This window comes from Artemia sp. Qi Xiang Cuo, chromosome 9 (genome assembly GCF_049724085.1).
Source record: "Artemia sp. Qi Xiang Cuo chromosome 9, ASM4972408v1, whole genome shotgun sequence".
In the NCBI taxonomy this organism is placed as follows: Eukaryota; Metazoa; Arthropoda; class Branchiopoda; order Anostraca; family Artemiidae; genus Artemia; species Artemia sp. Qi Xiang Cuo.
This window is the reverse complement of record NC_142802.1, coordinates 26348710-26368251: the sequence shown is the minus strand read 5'-3', so window position 1 is coordinate 26368251 and position 19542 is coordinate 26348710. Positions and strand designations below refer to the sequence as shown.

The following is a 19542-nucleotide window of genomic DNA, read 5'->3' as shown; positions in this document are numbered from 1 at the left end:
TAATTATAAAGTAGACTTTCCGTAGAATTCTGAACTTCTGGAGGCTACTACGGATTGCACGAAGAATGTTGGCGCTAGTGTGAGCAACTATTAGTCTCTTAAACTCAAGGATTCTATGCACCAAAGTGAGCTTGCCATCAGTGCTTTTCATCACATAATGAGCTGTAATACCTAGAAAGCCAGACCCCGTTCTTGAAAACCAGCAGTCTAGGGTCAAATTCACTTTCCGGACTTTCTGGAGTTCAGCTTTGAGCTGCTTGACCTTCCTTTTCTTTGCTGTAACTAGATGTCTTGCAACAGTACGAGCTGAGGGTCCAGTAAGACCTCCCGTAAGTTTAGAGATTAGAGCCTTTACTCCTGGTTTTTCAAATATTGAAATAGAAAGCTTGTCAATGCAAACCGTTTTGCTACACAACTTGTTCAGCTACAGCTGCTGTTGCCGCTTTGTTGACTTCAAAAAATTTCTTATATCCCTTTTCTTTCCAGTGCCTTCAAATCGAGTTGGATTAGTTTCACATGATGTGCTCGGCATGCTGAGCTGAGACAAGGCTGTAGAATGTGACTTATTTGGAACAGTACTTGATTTAGGTTGTTCAGCAATTTTGTGTTTAGCCATAAGGTGACTTTTAAAAGATTTTGCAGACCCCTTTGTTGATTTCACATCTTTTTTGCAGTAATTGCAGGTAATTACAGCTGCTCCCTTATGTCTGGTCCCATGTTGCTCCCAGAACTTGACTTTCTTTGATGGAGGGCCCTCTCCAAGTTCTGAGTAAGAACTTGATGAAATATTTGATGCCATTTATGACAGCATGTGTATCGGTACCTGCAAAGCATATCATTACTAAGGGCATGGAGCAGTGCAGGTCTAGTTACTCCTGTGATTGCAAACTCAAGTTTGAAAGAAGAACAATTCAAGTAAAAAAGACACTTCTCTGTAGGACAGAGCATAATTTTATTCCATAAGCAAGTATCTTTTTTCCGTATTTGTGAATACTCCTCATATGGTATATTAAGGAAAATAAAAGTATAATATTAATAATAGCAGGAAATAGTAAAGCGTAGGCCCAGGGCTCTCTGATGTAGCTAGAAGATTTTATAATGCAGATAATAGATTGACTAATTAGACCATTGGAAATAAGCTGCTCCAAATATTTACTAAAGTATATGACATTTGCAGGGTAAAGAATATCGAGGCTATTCACATTTCCTTCCTGGGTGCTGCAAGTGATCATGCCTAAAATCAACGTCATTTGGAAATTTTATACCCTCATGCTGAAGGGTAGATCATCAACATGTTCAGCCTACTCCTTTGTTTAACAGTCCCTTGATTATAAATTTCAATCAACGAATTCAATTATGTTGATGTGAGAAACCAGGGGTAAAGGTGCAGATTAGTTCCCCGTGATAAAACAACTTATTTCTTTCTGTATATTATTCAGTCAATTGGGCTGTAAAGTTGCACATATACTGTCCGGTAGAAACAAGATAAAAACAAATCTCTTACTGTGGCTGGGTTCCAACCTTTTACTTTTCGTAAGCCTAGTAAGCCCTGCAGCACTAGCAGAGGCAAAATCAGCAAGATTCGTTGAGTAGCTCCTATATCTGACCATTGGATATCAAAGATTTTCTGTAGTTCTGCTTCTGCTAGTGCTACAGGGCTTAATAGGGTAGTGAAAATTAAATGGTTGGAACTCACCCTGTATATCCTGGTTCTGTTGGTAGGGCCTCTGTGCCCTACACTACAGGGGGAACTAATCTGGGTGAAGGTGCAGTTTAGCAACCCCTGATAAAACAACTTATTACTTACTGTATATTATTCAGTCAATTGGGCTGTAAATTTGCACAGATAGGGTTCAGTCGAATCTGGATGTAAACAAATCATTTCTTAGTGCATATCCTGGTTCTATTTGCAGACCCTACGCTACTGGGGTTGCTAATCTGCACCTTTACCCAACCAGGTAGCCATCTACTTACCAAGACTAACCAAAGGGTGTAAATCCAAGTAGACTGCTTTAGATTAATTTTTACTATGGCGAATGTTTTCTTCAATAGCAAATCTTTTCTTTGGAAAACGTAAAGACAGCGCTTTTCGATAGATGACAAGTATCGCTAATCCAATAAAAGTCGCTAGACTGCGCTTTGGTGCTATTCGTAATAAAAACACTAAAAATGAAGAAAAAGGGGTTTAAAAAAAACAGAAACGGCAAAAATGGCCAGAAAAAAAACGAAACAGAAACAGGAACGGTACTAAAAAAACGGCTAACTTTTTTCTTTTTTTTTCGTTTTCCCAAAAAAAAAACACAGAACAGAAAACGGTAGAAAAAAAAACAGAAACAAAAATAGAAACAGAAACGGCGCCGGCCCCTACTCTGGAGGCATAGTAGGAACCAATGTTTAAGACAAGGAATAAATTCGAATTGTTTATCAATTTCTATCAATGTTTACAAGCTATTTCTATTTCTTTAGTCCTACTTCTCTTCGATTACAAGGGAGAAAACTTAGGTGAGCAACGAATTCTGATAGAACTACTGAAAATTACAAATCCAGTGCTTCACGTAGCATTTGAAGTAGATAGTAGCTACAAAAATAAATACAACTTTTCGTCGTTATTACAATAGAAGAGATAATCTGTTCAATGATTTTGACCATGGACAATATCTATTTCCTTTAATTGATTATACTACGTGTCTTCCAAGGAGGTATGGTGATCTCTTGCACTAACGATGCAATCTTTACTATAATTTTATCATAATGCAGTTAATACTTTACTCAAACAAAGGTGCAATTCTCAGAAAGGGGCCAAAGTCCGTCATTTTGGACTCGAACAGATCACAGTGCATTAACAACTGACTAGTAAAATACTGTAGCCTATTTTCGATATTTAAAGGAAAAAAATCCGGCTCCAAGCCCTCCTTTTTGATAATCATCTGATCTCTAAATGGTTCAGTTTCCATTTCGGAAATATTTAAAATCTAAATGGAGCTTAACTATGACTTAAGCCTTGACTGATAACAATGAGTAGTGCTGACGACCAAAAGTCAAAAATGAAACTGATATAATCTTCATCTTTTATTTGACTAACAATAAAAGAAACAAACAAAACTGAAAAAGGGATATCTATAATACTGACACGCACAAACAGGATCAAAAAGTACAAAAATGATAGTGGGCCTTAAAAAAAAAAATACGATAAAGAGATAGACCTTGGTTATTGTCAACGAATCAGATTCTGGTATATTTAATTACACATTCTTCATGGCAGCATTTGAAAGAAGAAAGAACCAAATACATTAATCGTCACATAATTATCATAAAATCATAATACAAAGTATTTATGCGTTATAGATTTTCAAAGCAAACGAAGAATAAAACCCCACAAATTGGAAGAAAAAATTGTCTATTGAAGATCGAGTTACAAAACACGATAGGTAAACAAAACAATATATATATATATATATATATATATATATATATATATATATATATATATATATATATATATATATATATATATATAAATATATATATATATATATATATATATATATATATATATATATATATATATATATATATATATATATATATATATATATATATATATATATATATATATATATATATATATATATATATATATATATATATATATATATATATATACGTTTATGGTGAAAACAAAGCCGAACACTATGAATTAATGCAAAGCTATACTAATTATTAACAGAATTAGTAACATTAAAAATTATTTTGGTATTTAGGAAGGCAGCTGAGATTTTTGTTTTTCTTAGGAAGATGAGGTTATGTACAATAACTTACGGAATCTTTTTAAGTAAATTCTTAACAAAGCCAATAAAAAACCAAACAAAAAAAACACCAATTTAGAAATATGGAGGGAGGGGTATTTTTCAATGAAAATACCAAATAATGTATTTAAAGAATCTAAGGAGGCATAAAAATCTAGAATAAGGGACAAATAGCCTACCTCCCTTCGATTGGCGCAAATGGACACAAAGCTCCTAAATATAAAGATAAAATGTTATCTCCAAGGACAAGCTTATATCTTTTTTAATATAATAAACGATTGTAGCTAAATCTTTGGAAAGGCGCTGGGTACCGTATTGCTTGTTTTTATAAATCAAAAAGTAATTGCACATAATTTTTGCTGAATGCAAAAGACGAACCAGTTCTCTTCGCTAGAGTGGACACTTCTGCAACAGTTCTTCCAATGTTTGGAGCTCAAATTGACTACCCCTCTTCTGCCTCCCAACCAGCTGCAGTAGAAACCTGAAAAAAAATTCACAGTGAGAGCCCTGACCACCTTCTACATTAATGAACAAAGAAAACAAAATCCAAGTTTTAAGTTCCTAATAATTCTGGTAAATGTATTCCGACATTTTTCTTTCTTGTCCTTAGCAGTTAGGATGTTCAGTTAGTGATCATCCAAAAGCTAATATAGTTTTACCTTGGGTTCCAATCAGAGGGCCAAGGACAGACTTAATGAGAAATATTTGACACTATAGGATGTTTCAGAGAGGGTGTTCCAGAATTACACAATACTGCCATACATCCTATCTCTATTACAAATTTTTATATGCTAAAAATGTCAAAGAGTAACTGGACCTTATTTATGGTCAGCACCAGAATTACTGGTGTACAGAAAAAACACCACATAAAATCTTTGGGACCTGAATTTGTTAGAATATTGGTATTTCTTTTAAATTCTAAATTGCTCCAAGATCGACTCTTGGAGGGGGCTAATTAATTTTTTCCCCAACAGTGGGTGAGAAATACCGAAAAACTTTATTCCTTCGCCACCCTTTTTGGATGAGGGGGAGAGAACCTTCACATCAATCTTATTTCTCCCATTCCATCTCCTTATGCCCAGACATGGTACTGAGTAGCCATTCTCATACTAATATCTGAACAAGGTATGTGGCCCACATTATTTAATTTCTAGAGGCCAGCCCAGATGGGTGATATTAACTGTATATAAATTTAGACAGTATGATCACAACTCAATAATATCTGGATACAGTCTTGGCACGTATAAAAGCTCCGCCCATTTCCTCGCCCGTCAACAATTCAGTGAAGGCCTATATCTCTGAGTGAGGGAATGATGGTGAGAATTTGTATTATTCGTGATTGCAAAAGCAGAAAGAAATTGGGTGAGCCGGCGAAGTGGTTCGCTACTGTTCAATCTCACAGATATGACAACTCAGTGGCCTATAGAGGATTTCTAAAAGGGGGGGGAGGGATTAAATTTTAGCAAGTACGAACACTTCTATTGCTAACTTTTTATCAACACTGCAACAGGGAAATAGCCAGAATGTCATAAATAGTAGGAGGGATCCATGAAGTGGCAGGACTATTTGAAATTTGCCACAAAGGGGCAACCTAATAGTTTTAGCAGAGATTATCTATTAGGTTCTGCAATAGTCTGTGGTTTTAGAGGGTAATATTGCGCCATGGAGCGTCAAAACTTTTTCTTATTGGTAAGGAAAAAATGTTCCCTTAAATTTTTCCTCTTTTATGCTTTTTTTTTAGCCCATAAAAATGTCCTTCGAAGTTTGATGTAGGATCTTTGTTTTTCTTCGAATAACTGGTGGAATAGCCATACCCAATAAAATAAAAAACGTCTGTTAAGAACTGTTTTTCGTGAAATTCTTAGTGAGTTTTCAGAAAATTGAAGGACATAAAAAGAATTGTATTTGTATTATAAGAAGATAATGATTCTTTTCATTACCTTTCCAGTTTCGGGTTATGTGCAAGTTTGGTATAAAATTAGGAATGCTTCAGCATTGTGTTAAGATTATTTAAAATGATTTAATCATCCTAGTTACCAAGTTTATTGTCAGTTGCTAATCAAACTTTTTTCGTCCACGGCATGTTTGGAGCCAGGGGGAGGGGCTATGGCCCCTCGATAGGTCCACCAATGGCCTTGCTCCCATAATTTGCTGTAGCTTAATTATTCAGCTTTAATATAACATAGCAAAGACTTCTGCAGATGCCAAAACAAATGATTTTGGAGGGTGTTTTTTTATTTGATTCTTTACATTAAGTTCTCGTTTTCGTTGTCTTGGCATAATTATCTTCACTTTCTAAGAAAATTGTCCCCGGTTAGGCTTTAAGCGGTAGCTAAAAGAATTTTATAATGTCCCTTTCTGCTTTTGAAAATGTTTATCTTATCCACCTTTAGAGCTAGCAACGTTATTTGGCATTTCAAGGACTTACTGACTGGGCCTACTCACCAAAGCAATAAGCTTCTGTAGGAAGAAGAGAATGAAGACTTCAATGAAATATCTGACAGCCTCAAAAATTATACTTTTACATATATCATTGGTTATGCTGTTAAGAATCTGCTCACTTGGTACAAGTGTCCGATGTGTGCTTTTTGACAAACTTATTCTTTTATGGCAGAAAAGGCCTACGAGCAGTCAAGCCTGGATTTATCCAACCTTACAGCTCCTTCCCTAGGCGTTGTTTCGTTTCTGCAAGACTGTGAATCCATTTTCTTCGAACATTACAGAAATTCTTGTTGGAAATCGGGACTAATCCATCGAATTTGACTTGAGTGCAAAGACCTGAACTGGGAAACCCGCTGCGAGGACTTCCCCCTTGAACAATCTATACAATATTTTTTGCGCACGCGTGCATATTCCGAAGTAAAACTTAAGAATCAGGAAATCAAGAGACATCCCTATGAAGAAAAATAAACTAGCAAGTGGCAATTCATTATTTTAGTTTTAGCAGTTTAAACATTTGAGTGTCTCCTTTTTTGAACAAAGAGGCAACATTTTTAAAAACTAATGTTTGATTATCTCCTCAATGAGCTCCTCAGTACTACAGACAATACGAATCAAACCAATATCAATAAATATGTGAAAAAGGGAAGTGACTACACTTAATTTAGCTGCAAGTCTACATTCAAGCCCACCACGTAATCTCCCTTTGAGAAAAAATTGATAAACATTTGGAACTGAAATATCAATGCGACGCGCCTAATTTCCTAATCAAATGTCATCACGTTATGGCATTTTTCCAATAAACTTATTTTTACTTTGATTATCGTTATAAATTCAGCCTTTGTTTTTCTTTCCATTCTTAAACCAATATTATCTTTACCTTTTGCATTATTACAGCCATACCAATTATTCTCCTTTCCTTTTTTATCTCTTCAACGTATTGCATTCTTCCATATCCCCTAGACGCCCGATTCGTCTTATTTCTTATCCTCGCTGCGAATACTGATGACACACGCGTGCCTACCCATGCAAAAAAATCAAATGTCGCTTATGTTTCTACTTGTTTATATGTTCTCCGGAGCAGGTGCATCTCTGTCCATCTTTGAATAGTGGTTGAGATAGCGAATGAATATACTGTCTAAATTTATTTACAGTGGTGATAATTAAATAGCGACGAAGACCTCACTGCCTTTCCATCATAAACAATGAGTAGAACAATAGGAAAATTTTTTATATAAGACAGTGGAACCCAACTTTAAATGAATATCTTTCCTGGTTGAACTTCCTTGAAGTAATGATGCTAGGGCTGTTTTGAATCTTTTTTTAGTTTTAACGATTTAATTTGATTGAGTTTCTTTTATATTGTTTTTTTCTTCGTTTGCTTTGCTGAGGACGGCCCTTGGATATAGGGTCGAAATATTCATTTAAAGTTGCGTTCCACTGTCTTATATAAAAAATTTTCCTATTGTTCTACTTATTGTTTATGGTGGTAATTACCCAATATTTTATTCTCGACAATACAAATTTGTAGTTTTGACAATTTTTATTTGTACTGAAAAAAAACAAACAAAAAAACAATAAATAAACAGATTAAAATGTAAAGTCATTTTCAGTAATGATTCCAATGGGTATTTTATCGTCGCATAAAGCATAAGGTGTATGCTTTCATATGTCAATGATCAAAATCTCCAAGAACACGTTCTTCCAATTTTCCTAACTCTTAAACATTAAGCCACATGAATTTCCTTTCAAATGAGCCATTAAACAACTCTCTACGATGTTCCAGTATCAAGCTACCTGAGGAGAAAAAAAAAGAAAGAAAAAAATATGCCATATATGCAGAATATCGTGGTTTCAGCCACTTTTCTGAATTTTTAAGCCAACATATTTCCCTTGTTGTACAAGCTAAGGGACGGTACGTTTCCTATATAGGGGTTTTGGACAATTCAGTTCTAACGGTGTACTTCTTGTTTTTATCTGAGTCTATTTTTAGGAATTATGGGTTATTATATTTCTTAGAATTGGACGTGATTGTCTCTTACTAGGTTGCTAGCTACCACTGCAACCCAGATTATCAGTATCTTTATTTTCTAAATGAGACGAAGAAACAAATATACCCATTAAATTTTTGAAAAACAATCGTCCTACTATGGCTTTTCGCTAATAATACTTGATAGTATTTTTAGAATTGCTGTGGGAATTTTCCAGTTTTATATCAGGCACACGTAATATATACTTGATATAGGGAATATTTGATGTAGTAAGAACCTGGTAAATACGAAAGCATCAAATTACTTGTTCGCATATTAGTTTTGTTTAAAGGAAAAAATGACAAGTTGCCAGATCGTTACTTAGCAGTAAAAAAAATGAAAACCTGCTTGCTCTACAGATTAAAATACCTAGTCCAATATCGCACTTTAAAAATTATAGATAGAGTTCTCAGTGCTAATAATATCGAAAAAACAAAATCACGGAGACGCTCTAGTGTTTGACATCTCTTTGCATTTTGTCACTGTAATAGCTAAGCTAAATTAGCATAGCTGGTAAAACTAAAATAATAATAACTGTTTAACCTCAGCTTCTAAAAACAAATTACGAAGCTTCAGAAAATACAAAGCAACAACAAGCACTAGATGGCGTTGGAAAATTTTTTACAGGGCTTCCACCCCTGTAAGTTACCTATGCTCTTTGAATCAGAGTTGAAAATAGAATCTTCCGAGTTTGAATCGGCGAGTTTCATTGATCTTCTCCACAGCCCTTTTTAAAAGAGCACTAAGAGAAAATCCTTGCTATTAATCATGTCTGTCACAAAACTAGGGCTGCGGAGTGACTCCTGGGAGATCAGGGGAGATAAGGCTCTAACTGATAAAGTGCCACCCTAGATAATATTTAAATTGCAACAACTGGTCATTTTTGGAAGGTGTTTGATACACCTTTTGTTTTTGGGTATGACAAAGCGTCTATGATGAGTGCTGTCCAGCTAATATTTCGATAATTTTCTAAACCAAATACTTACTTGAGCATGTGCTTCATTTTAGATATAGTTTGATTTAACTCGTCTTCTTTTGACTGATAAGCCAAAGCACTCGATCGGATTAACTGAGAAAGCTGACTAATTTTCACTTCCAAATTCGAATGAGGATTCGTCTTATCGGCTTCTACAAGATCCTAGAAAATAAATTAACTTTCACTTATCTAATTAACTGGAAATTCAAAGGGCTAGTGCCCTTTTTAATAGTCGAAAGTGAGTTGAGGGCAACTAACCCCCCTCTCACGCCCACCTTTTCCCCAAACCCATCAAATCAAAATTTTGAGATATCCATTTTGTTTCACGCAGTTTAAAGTTCAGGAAATTATACCTTTGAGCAGGACACTCCCCCCACAGTCTTTAGGGCAAGGGTTATAAGTTATGCCCTGGGGCATATATCATAGGCAGCGCAATCGCAGTGCCTAAGTAAAGAACGATGTTTGCACAATGTATTATTTATTTTTTGGTTTTTCCATACCAGGGCACTTCGTATCGAAGGAGTTGTCGTAGAAACTCCGAAAAGGGTTCATTCGATTAAAAATTGGAGTGACTAGTACCCTCTTTAATAGTCGAAAGTGATTGGAGGGCAACTAGCCCCCCCCCCCTACGCCCATCATTCCCCCAAACACATCCAATCAAATTTTTGAGATAGCCATTTTGTTCAGCGTAGTTGATTTCCAAATAGAAAATATATTTTTGAGGAGGACGCTCCCCCACAGCCCTCAGGACAAGTGTTGTAAGTTATGTCCTGGGGGCATATGAGGTTTTTAATGAAGGCGTTGTCGTAGAAACTTAAAAAAAAGGATCATTCGATTGGAAATTCAAAGGTCTAGTGCCCTTTTTAATAGTCGAAAGTGATTTGAGGGCAACTAACCCCCCTCTCACGCCCACCTTTTCCCCAAACGCATCCAATCAACATTTTTAGATTGCCATTTTGTTCAGCGTAGTTGATTTCCAGATAGAAATTATGTTTTTGAGGAGGACACTCCCCCACAGCCCTCAGGGTAAGGGTTGTAAGTTATAACCTGGGGGCATATAAGGTTTTTATAGAACGCTTGGTCGTAGAAACTTCATTGGAAGGCAACTAACACCCCTTCCGCGCCCACCATTTCCCCAATCACATCCAATAAAAGTTTTTAGATAGCCATTTTGTTCCACCCAGTTTAAGGTTCAGGAAATTATACCTTTGAGCAGGACACTCCCACCACAGTCTTCGGGGCAAGGGTTATAAGTTATACCCTGGGGGCGTATAAGGTTTTTATTGAAATCTTTGTCGCAGAAACTTGAAAAAGGGCTCGTTCGATTGGAAATTCAAAGGGCTAGTGCCCTTTTTAATAGTCAAAAGTGATTTGAGGGCAACTAACCCCCTTCTCACGCCCACCATTTCCCCAAACATGTCCAATCCAAATTTTTAGATAGCAAATTTGTTCCACACAGTTTAAAGTTCAGGAAATTTTACTTTTGAGCAGGACACTGCCCCCACAGTCTTCAGGGCAAGGATTATAAGTTATGCCCTGGGGCATATATCATAGGCAGCGCAATCGCAGTGCCTAAGTAAAGAACGATGTTTGCACAATGTATTATTTATTTTTTGGTTTTTCCATACCTCCTTCGTATCGAAGAAGTTGTCATAGAAGCTTCGAAAAGAGCTCATTCGATTGGAAATTGGAGTGGTTAGTGCCCTCTTTCATAGTCGAAAGTGATTGGAGGGCACATTGCCCCCCCCACACCCATCATACCCCCAAACACATCCAATCAAGTTTTTGAGATAGCCATTTTGTTCAGCGTAGTTGATTTCCAGATAGAAGATATATTTTTGAGGAGGACACTTCCCCACAACCGTCAGGGCAAGGGTTTTAAGTTATGCCCTGGGGGCACATAAGAACAATGTTTTTTTTTGAGGAGGACACTGCCCCACAGCCCTCAAGGCAAGTGTTGTAAGTTATGCCCTGGGGGCATATAAGGTTTTTATAGAAGGCGTTGTCATAAAAACTTCAAAAAAGGCTCATTCGATTGAAAATTCAAAGGGCTAGTACCCTTTTTCATAGTTGAAAGTGATTGGACGGCAACTAACCCCCCTCTCACGCCCACTTTTTCCCAAAACACATCCAATCAAAATCTTGAGATAGCCATTCTATTCAGAGTATTTTTAAGTTCTGAAAATTAGGTCTTTGAGGAGGACAACCCCCCCCCCCCCCGCAGCCCTCAGGGCAAGGGTTTCAAGTTATGCCCTTGAGGCATATAAGGTTTTTTATAGAACGCGTTGTCGTAGAAACTTCAAAAAGGGTACATTCAATTCGAAATTGAAATGGCTAGTGCCATTTTTAATAGTCGAAACTGATTGGAAGGCAACTAACACCACTTTCCACGCCCACCATTTCCCCAAACACTTCCAATCCAAATTTTGAGATAGTCATTTTGTTCCAAGCAGTTTAAAGTTCAGGAAATTACACCTTTGAGCAGAACACTCCATCCACAGTCTTCAGGGCAAGGGTTATAAGTCATGCCCTGGGGGCATATAAGTTTTTATTGAAATCTTTGTCGTAGAAACTTGTAAAAGTCATTCGATTGGAAATTCAAAGGTCTAGTACCCTTTTTAATAGTCGAGAGTGATTTGAGGGCAACTAACCCCCCTCTCTCGCTGACCTTTTCCCCAAACACATCCAATCCAAATTTTTAGATAACCATTTTGTTCAGCGTAGTTGATTTCCAGATAGAAATTATGTTTTTGAGGAGAACACTCCCCCACAGCCCCCAGGGCAAGGGTTGTAAGTTATGCCCAGGAGGCATATATGGTTTTCATAGAAAGTTTCGTCGTAAAAACTTGGAAAAGAACTCATTTGATTTGAGATTCAAAAGGCTAGTGCCCTTTTTGATAGTCGAAAGTTATTTGAGGGACACTAACCCCCCTTTCACGCCCACCTTTTCCTCTAACACAGCCAATCAAAATTATGAGATAGCCCTTTTGTTCAATGTAGTTGAAAATTTTCGAAATTAGGCCTATAAGGATGACAATCCCTTCCCGCCACAGCCCTCAGGGCAAGGGTTGTAAGTTATGCCCTGGGGGAGTCAGTTTTTTTTTTTTATAGAAAGCGATATTGTAAAAACATCAAAAAGGGCTCATTCAATTGGAAATTGAAAGGGCTTGTGCCCTTTTAATAATCGAAAGTGATTGAAGGGCAACTAACCCCCCTAACACGCCCACCATTTCCTCAAACACATCCAATCAAAATTTTGAGATATCGATTCTGTTCAACATAGTCGAAATTCCTGGAAAGTAGGTCTTCCCAGGTGGAAGCCCCCACAGAGCCCTCAATGTAATGACTTTAAGTTATGACCTGGGGCATATAAGGTTTATATAGGAAGTTGTAGTAAAAATTTCAAAAGGGGCTCATTTGATTGGAAACTGGAATTGCCCTTTTTAATAGTCCAAAGGGAGTGGAGAGTAGTTGCCCCCCTCTCACGCCCACCATTTCCCCAAGCACATTCAATCAAAGTTTAGAGATAGGCATTTTGTTCAACGTAGTTGAAAGTTCTGGAATATATGTATTTAAGGATGAAAAAACCCCCCAGAGCCAGGGCAAAGGTTTTAAGTTATGCCCTGGGGGCCTTTAAGGTTTTTAGAGATAGTGTTGTCATAAAAACTTCAAAAAGGGATCATTCAGTTGTAAATTGGTAGGGCTTGCGCCTTTTTTAATAGTCGAAAGTGATTGAAAGTTAACTAGCCACCTTCTCACGCGCACCATTTCCCCAAAACATCCAATCAAAATTTTCAGATATCCATTTTGTTCAAAGGAGTAGAAAGTTCTGGAAATTAGGTCTTTGAGGATGACAACCCCAGCCCCCAGGTCAAGGGTTGTAAGTTATGTCCTGGGGGCATATAAGGTTTTTATTGAACGCGTTGTCGTAGAAACTTCAAAAGGGCTCATTTGATTGGAAATTGAATGGGCTAGTGCTTTTTTAATAGTTAAAAGTGATGGGAGAGCGACTAACGCCACTCTCACGCCCACCATTTTCCCAAACACATCCAATCAAAATTTTGAGATAGCCATTTCGTTTAACGTAGTTGAAAGTTCCGGAAATTATGTCTTACAGGATGACAACCACCCTCAGAGCCCCAAGGCTAAGGGTTGTAATTTATACCCTGGGGGCATATAAGGTGTTTATAGAAAGCGTTGCCGTAGAAACTCAGAAAAGGCTCATTCGATTGGAAATCGAAAGGCCTAGTGTCATTTTTAATAGTCGTAAATGATTGGAAGGCTTGAAATTTTTATGGTAAAGATCGATATGGGTATAATATATTATTTTTGTTGTTGTTGTTTAGACCAGGGCACTTCGTATCGAAGGAGTTTTCGTAGGAACTTCGAAAAGTCATTCGATTGAAAATAGAAAGGGCTGATGCCCTTTTTAATAGTCGAAAGTGACTGGAGGGCAACTAAAACCCCTCCCACGCCCACCTTCCCATTTACCTTTATGTTTAAAAACTAGATGTTGCCTTAATATTAAATCAAAATGCATTGTGTTAATGCTATTTCCCAATAAGGCATCTCAGCAGTATCCCAAGAACGACTGAGGGTATTATGTTCAAACTTTCAGGACTACTTCTGCTCTTAAAATTTAACCAAGTCAAAATAGCGGAAGTTTATCCAAGCTATCAAAGAAAGTAAGCAGATTTTTTGGCGAATGGTATCAAGTTTTCCATTTCAGGTTAACTAGAGGAAGTATGAAACGAAATTAAACAGTACTATTATGTCTAGATTTTCAAAGGGGTGTATGTTGTTAAAAATTGCTGAAAATGTATTAAAAAAACTTTTTCCAGAAAATAAGTTTTTCAAAGAAAAGTAAAGAACTCCATTAAACAAAATGAGCAAAATAAAATCAAATAATCTACCAAGCGTGAAACTACCGCAAATCAGCATCGATGAATAAATGAAACCCAAAACGAACAGAAATTACAATAAATAACCGAGTCAAACTCAAAACGAGCAGAAATTAACATACGTTGGGCTCAAAACCCCTATGCCTTCCCAAGGCCAGAACATAATTTGCACTTTACTGAAATAATACAATTGAATGTGCATTGTCAGTTTAATATACATATACTGATATTTAGCAATCAAAATGTTAATATTATTTGATTTATTAAAGTTATAAAAGTAAAAACATTTATATTTTTTTCAGTAAAGTGCAAATTACGCTTTTTGGCTTTAAAAATAAGATTTTTGGAAAGTGTTCAAAAATTAGATAACGACCCCCCCCAGGGCCCGGGGATAGGCGTTATAAGTAATGTCCTGGGGGCATATATGGTTCTTATAAAAGGGATGCTCGTATAAACTTCAGAGAGGGCTCATTTGATTGGAAATTGAAAGTTCTAGTTCAATTTTTAAGAGTCAAAAAATATCCTAGGGCAACTAGCCCCCCCCCCACACACCCTTTTTTCCCACAGCCCCCACGATAAAATTGTTATAATAGCCATTGATGTCGACACTGCCCTCCAGGGCCCGGTGGTAGGCGTTGTAAGTTACGCCCTGGGGGTATATATGGTTGTTATGGAAGGTATGCTCGTATAAACCTCCTGAGGGCACATTTGATTGGAAGTTTAAAGTTCTAATTTGCTTTTTAAGAGTCAAAAGTGATTGGAGGACAGCTAGCCTCCCCCCACACTCCATTTATTTTTTTCCCCAGAGGCATTTCATATAGAAGGGGTGGTCGAATAAACTTCTAAGGAGGCTCATTCGATTGGAAATCGAGAGTTCTAGTGTCCTTTTTAAGAGACAAAAGGGATCGGAGGGTAACTAGCCCCCCCTCAAGCCATTTTTCCCCAAATACATCTGATAAAAAATTTGAGGTAGCCATTTTGTTAAAAATAGTTCAAAGATCATGTAACAAAAACTTCTTTACGTATAAACATTTCGTTAAAAATAGTTCAAAGGTCAGATAAGAAAACTCCTGTGTCTACACCCCCCCTCCCAGAGCCCGGGGCAGGCGTTGTAAGTAATGCTCTGGGGGTATATATAGTTCTTATGGAAGGCATGCTCGTATAAACTTCGGTGAAGGCTCATATGGTTGGAAATTGAAAGTTCTCGTTCACTTTTTAAAAGTCAAAAGAGATCGGAGGACAACTAGCAACTAGTTCTTATGGAAGGGATGCTCGTATTAACTTCAAGGCGGGCTCATTTTATTGGAAATTGAAAGTTCTAGTTCACTTTTTAAGAGTCAAAAGAGATTGGAGGGCACCAATCCCCCCCTCCACGCCTTTTTTCCTCACACCCATCCGATAAGAACTTTGAGAGCCATTTTTTTCAAAATAATTCAAAGGTCATATAACAAAAACTCCGGTGTCGACACAACCCCCCCGGGGCCCGGGGGGCTGGCATTGTAAGCTATGTCATGTGGCCGTATGCTGTTCTTATGAAAGGGATGCTCGTATAAACTTCAGAGAGGGTTCATTTGAATGGAAATTAAAAGTTGTAGTTCATTTTCTCAGAGTACAAAAAGATCGTAGGGCAACTAACCCCTCCCGCCCTACACACCTTCTGGGTTTATCAGATGGATAAACCCATCCGATAAAAATTTGAGGTGACCATTTTGTTAAAAATAGTTCAAACATCAGATATTAAAACTCCGGTTTCGACACAACCCCCCAGGGCCCAGGGACAGGCGTTGTAAGTTATACTCTGGGGATATATTTGGTATAGAAGGGATGCTCGTAACTTCAGAGAGGGGTCATTTGATTGAAAATATAAAGTTCTAGTTCACTTTTAAAGAGTCAAAAGAGACCGAAAGTTAATTAGCCTCCTCCTACGTTTTTTTTCCCCAAACCCAACCCGAGTAAAAATTTTGAGACAGCCATTTTGTTAAAAATAGTTCAGACATCAGATAATAAAAACTCTGAGGTTGACACAAATACATTTTCACTTTGATATTGTTACCTTGATACCAGTTTTGATACTTTGATGAACATTTGATTTTTTTTTAAAAGCTTGATTTTGAAATAAGGAATTTTTAAAAAGTTAAAACTTTTTGCAATCAAAAACGAACAAAAATTAATTAAAAAAAAAAAAACTTTCCAAAAACTAAGTTTCTCAAAGAAAAGTAAAGGCCATTTTAAACTTAAGCTCAGCAGATACAAATACCTGTTAAAATTCAAACTCAAAACGACTAGAAATTACTATTAAAGAATAAATGAAACCCAAAACGAACAGAAATTAAATAAACAATCATTGCCAAAAACATACAACAGGTAATAATATAAATGAATAAATAGATCTTAAAGCGAGTAAGTCTGAGACGCAATATTAAAATCATGCTTAAAACGAAAAGAAAAAAAAAATTCTTGTTGAAGTTTAAATGAATCTTAAAATGAACATAAATTAAATAAACAATCAATGCAAACAAACATACAATAGATATTAATGTAAATTAACAAATAAATCTGAAAGCAACTGAAACTTAAATTGACTATGCAAATCAAGCTTGAAGCAAAAATCACAACAAACAAGAATTTGGGCATCACCTCCTTCTTTCATTATAATAGTATAAAACCTACTGCGTCATTGGCACTTTACTGAAAACCAATTTTATGACGAATATTTTCTTTTGTACTTAATGTCGGAAATAAACTTTAAAATTATAGTAGCATTTTGAACTGATGAGCTTTCAACAATTAATATCATTATACATCAAATATTCAGTTTAATTTATTAGCTCTTTTTAAAGTTGTTCAAGACGAATATAGTTTCACTACAAACATGTATTTGGATACTGGCTCCTTCCTTAACTGTAAATAAAAACCAAAAGCATACTGCGTCATTGGAGCTTAACTGAAAACGAATTATCTTATAAACATTTTCTTTTCCAGTTCTTGCAGAATTGAAAATAAGAATAAGAATACAGTGAATTAAATTCGCGAACTGATAGATCTTTGAACAATTAGTATCATTATGCATTAAATGTTCAATTTGATGTTGTTTATACTTTCCTAGACTGTTCAAGACGCATATTGTTTTCGTTTTGAGTTTGAATTTTAACAGGTATTTTTATCTGCTGAGCTTATGTTTAAAATGGCCTTTACTTTTCTTTGAAAAACTTATTTTTCGGAAAGTTTTTTTTTAAATTAATTAACAGAAACACTATGGCTATTGAAGAATCTACTTAAGGGCTACTGTCTTAGTAATATTTTTTTTACCTGAAGGCATGTTGTGAGTCCAGGAAAGTATTTTGGAACAACTCGACTTTCTTCTTTTCTTTCATAGTCAAAAACGCGACACCTGAGTTCAGCTCGTTCTTCCTTGAGACTCATCATTTCCTATAGAACAAAAGTCATTTTTTTATTTATTTAAATAAGTTCAAAAACAAGCTTAAAATGGTATTGAAACAAATTATACTGAATTTTTTAGTCAGGAAAAGAAAAATACCATAAGAGCATTGATTGTTGTGAACGAAATTAACGAAGAGGAGGATAATCCTTCTATTTATGATTATCTTGGTAATAATAGTCCAGACTTAACATTTAGTATAACACCAGTATCTACTACAGGAATATTGTATGATGCAAAGAATGGTGCGTTTGATAGAGACTTAGTTAGTCTCAAGGTTGTTAAACTATCTATTAATAGTCGTATCGACAGTAGTTGATTTGTTAACAAACGCTATAACCAGTTAAGTTGCCACCTTTTTTTTCAATTACATATGCTACACCATTAATTAAGTCCAGTGGTATTAGCAAGTAAGAAAACTACAAATGTTTAACAAACAGTTCGTTGCAACGAACATCCCCATAATGAAAGGAATCTTACTGAAAATTGTACCATCAGATCCAGCATATCAGAGAATCCTACTGCAGAGTTATCAAGCTCCCATCTTTAAAAACATGGATTTTTGATTTGCCAGAATAAAGATCACGAATGATTTTTTTTTGTTCTTCCCAGGGGTGATCGCATCGAACCAATAATCCTAGATTATTGGAAGGGGGCTCTGAACAGAAATTGGAGGGCAACTAGCCCCCCTCCCCGCCCATTTTCCCCAAAGTTGTCTGATCAAAATTTTGCAATTGCCATTTTGTTTAGTATAGTTGAAACGTCCAACAAAGGTCTTTAGAAAAGATCTTTGGGGACAGCTTGACCCCCCAAAACCCCGAGAGGAAGGGCTCTAAATAATGAAATTTGCCAATTGCTTACATATACTACTACTACAACAACTAACAATTCACCGCAGCACCAAGCCACCTGAGGCCAATACAGCTACGCACGCTCCTCCTCCATCCCAATCTATTCAAAGCCTTCCGCTTTACATCCTCACAGAAAGTTCCCATTTCCCTTAAATCTTTCTTTGCGACATCCTCTTACCCCAACCGCGGACGACGTGCTTTCCGTCTAGCCCCTGACGCTTGGCCGAAAAGAACAATTTTCGGTAAAATATCATTCTTCATCCGCAGAACGTGCCCAAGCCGTCTCAACCTTTCTCTCTTTGTAGCCTTAAAAAGTGGGATTGAACCACACTTTTCATACAGCCTGTTTGAAATACGGTCAGTCAGCCGGGTACCCAGAACCATCCGTAGGCCGTTTCCATATAGTATTTTGTTATTGGGAAGTATACCGTCACTTGTCAGGGGGGGGGGGTATTTCCTGGGAATGAATTTCCTATTTGGATGGAAGTTTCCGGGTGAAAAATTTCCATAGAAAATTTTAAACAGCGGGAATTTGCCAGAATTCAAATTCAAAATTCCTTTTATTTGTCTTACTTCCTCGTTGGCGATACCGTTTTACGTGTGGAGATTCTATTGAGGAATTGTCCAAGGGAAATTTTCAGCGGAGTTGGAATTCTCTGGGGGATTTTCACGTCGGAGGTAGAATTCCGATGAGAATTCCCAAGAATATCCATTGGGGAATTATAGCCAGGAAAATTCTTCATTGGGAAATTTCCCACGGGAGGAATTTTCCAATGGGGGAGCGGGGGTTTCCGGGAAATATTTTCCACACGGAGGGGATTACGCTATCCGACGAAAAAGAATAAGAGATTAAATTACAAAAAAAAACAAGTTTCTCTTCAGATGAAAGTATTCTAAGGAATATTTTTCAGGCAAAATTGTAAGCAAGAAATTTTCTAGGGGTGGGAAGGGGAAATTCGCAGCGAGGATGGATTTGTCCGGGGGTAATTTTCTGAGGGAAGAATTTTACGTGGGAAGAACTTTCTGTGGAGAAATTCTTCGTGGGAGATCTTCCACAGAGGGGGGGGGGGATTTTCCGGGAGTATTTGAAAAACGATCAG

The 19542-nt window shown here is 36.7% G+C and overlaps 1 protein-coding gene across 1 annotated transcript in view; it reads right to left on the bottom strand.

The window, feature by feature from the left end:
* Positions 1–3677: 3677 nt before the first annotated feature.
* The window catches only part of LOC148948497 (uncharacterized), a 76025-nt gene continuing 60160 nt past the window's right edge, over positions 3678–19542 (bottom strand). Inside the window, exons 9-11 of the mRNA XM_089094945.1 lie at positions 17462–17581; positions 9262–9413; positions 3678–4287 (exon numbers count right to left, since the gene is read on the bottom strand). Coding sequence (XP_088951071.1) covers positions 4197–4287; positions 9262–9413; positions 17462–17581 — 363 coding nt within the window. The 3' untranslated portion in view covers positions 3678–4196. The remainder of the gene's footprint in view (positions 4288–9261; positions 9414–17461; positions 17582–19542) is intronic.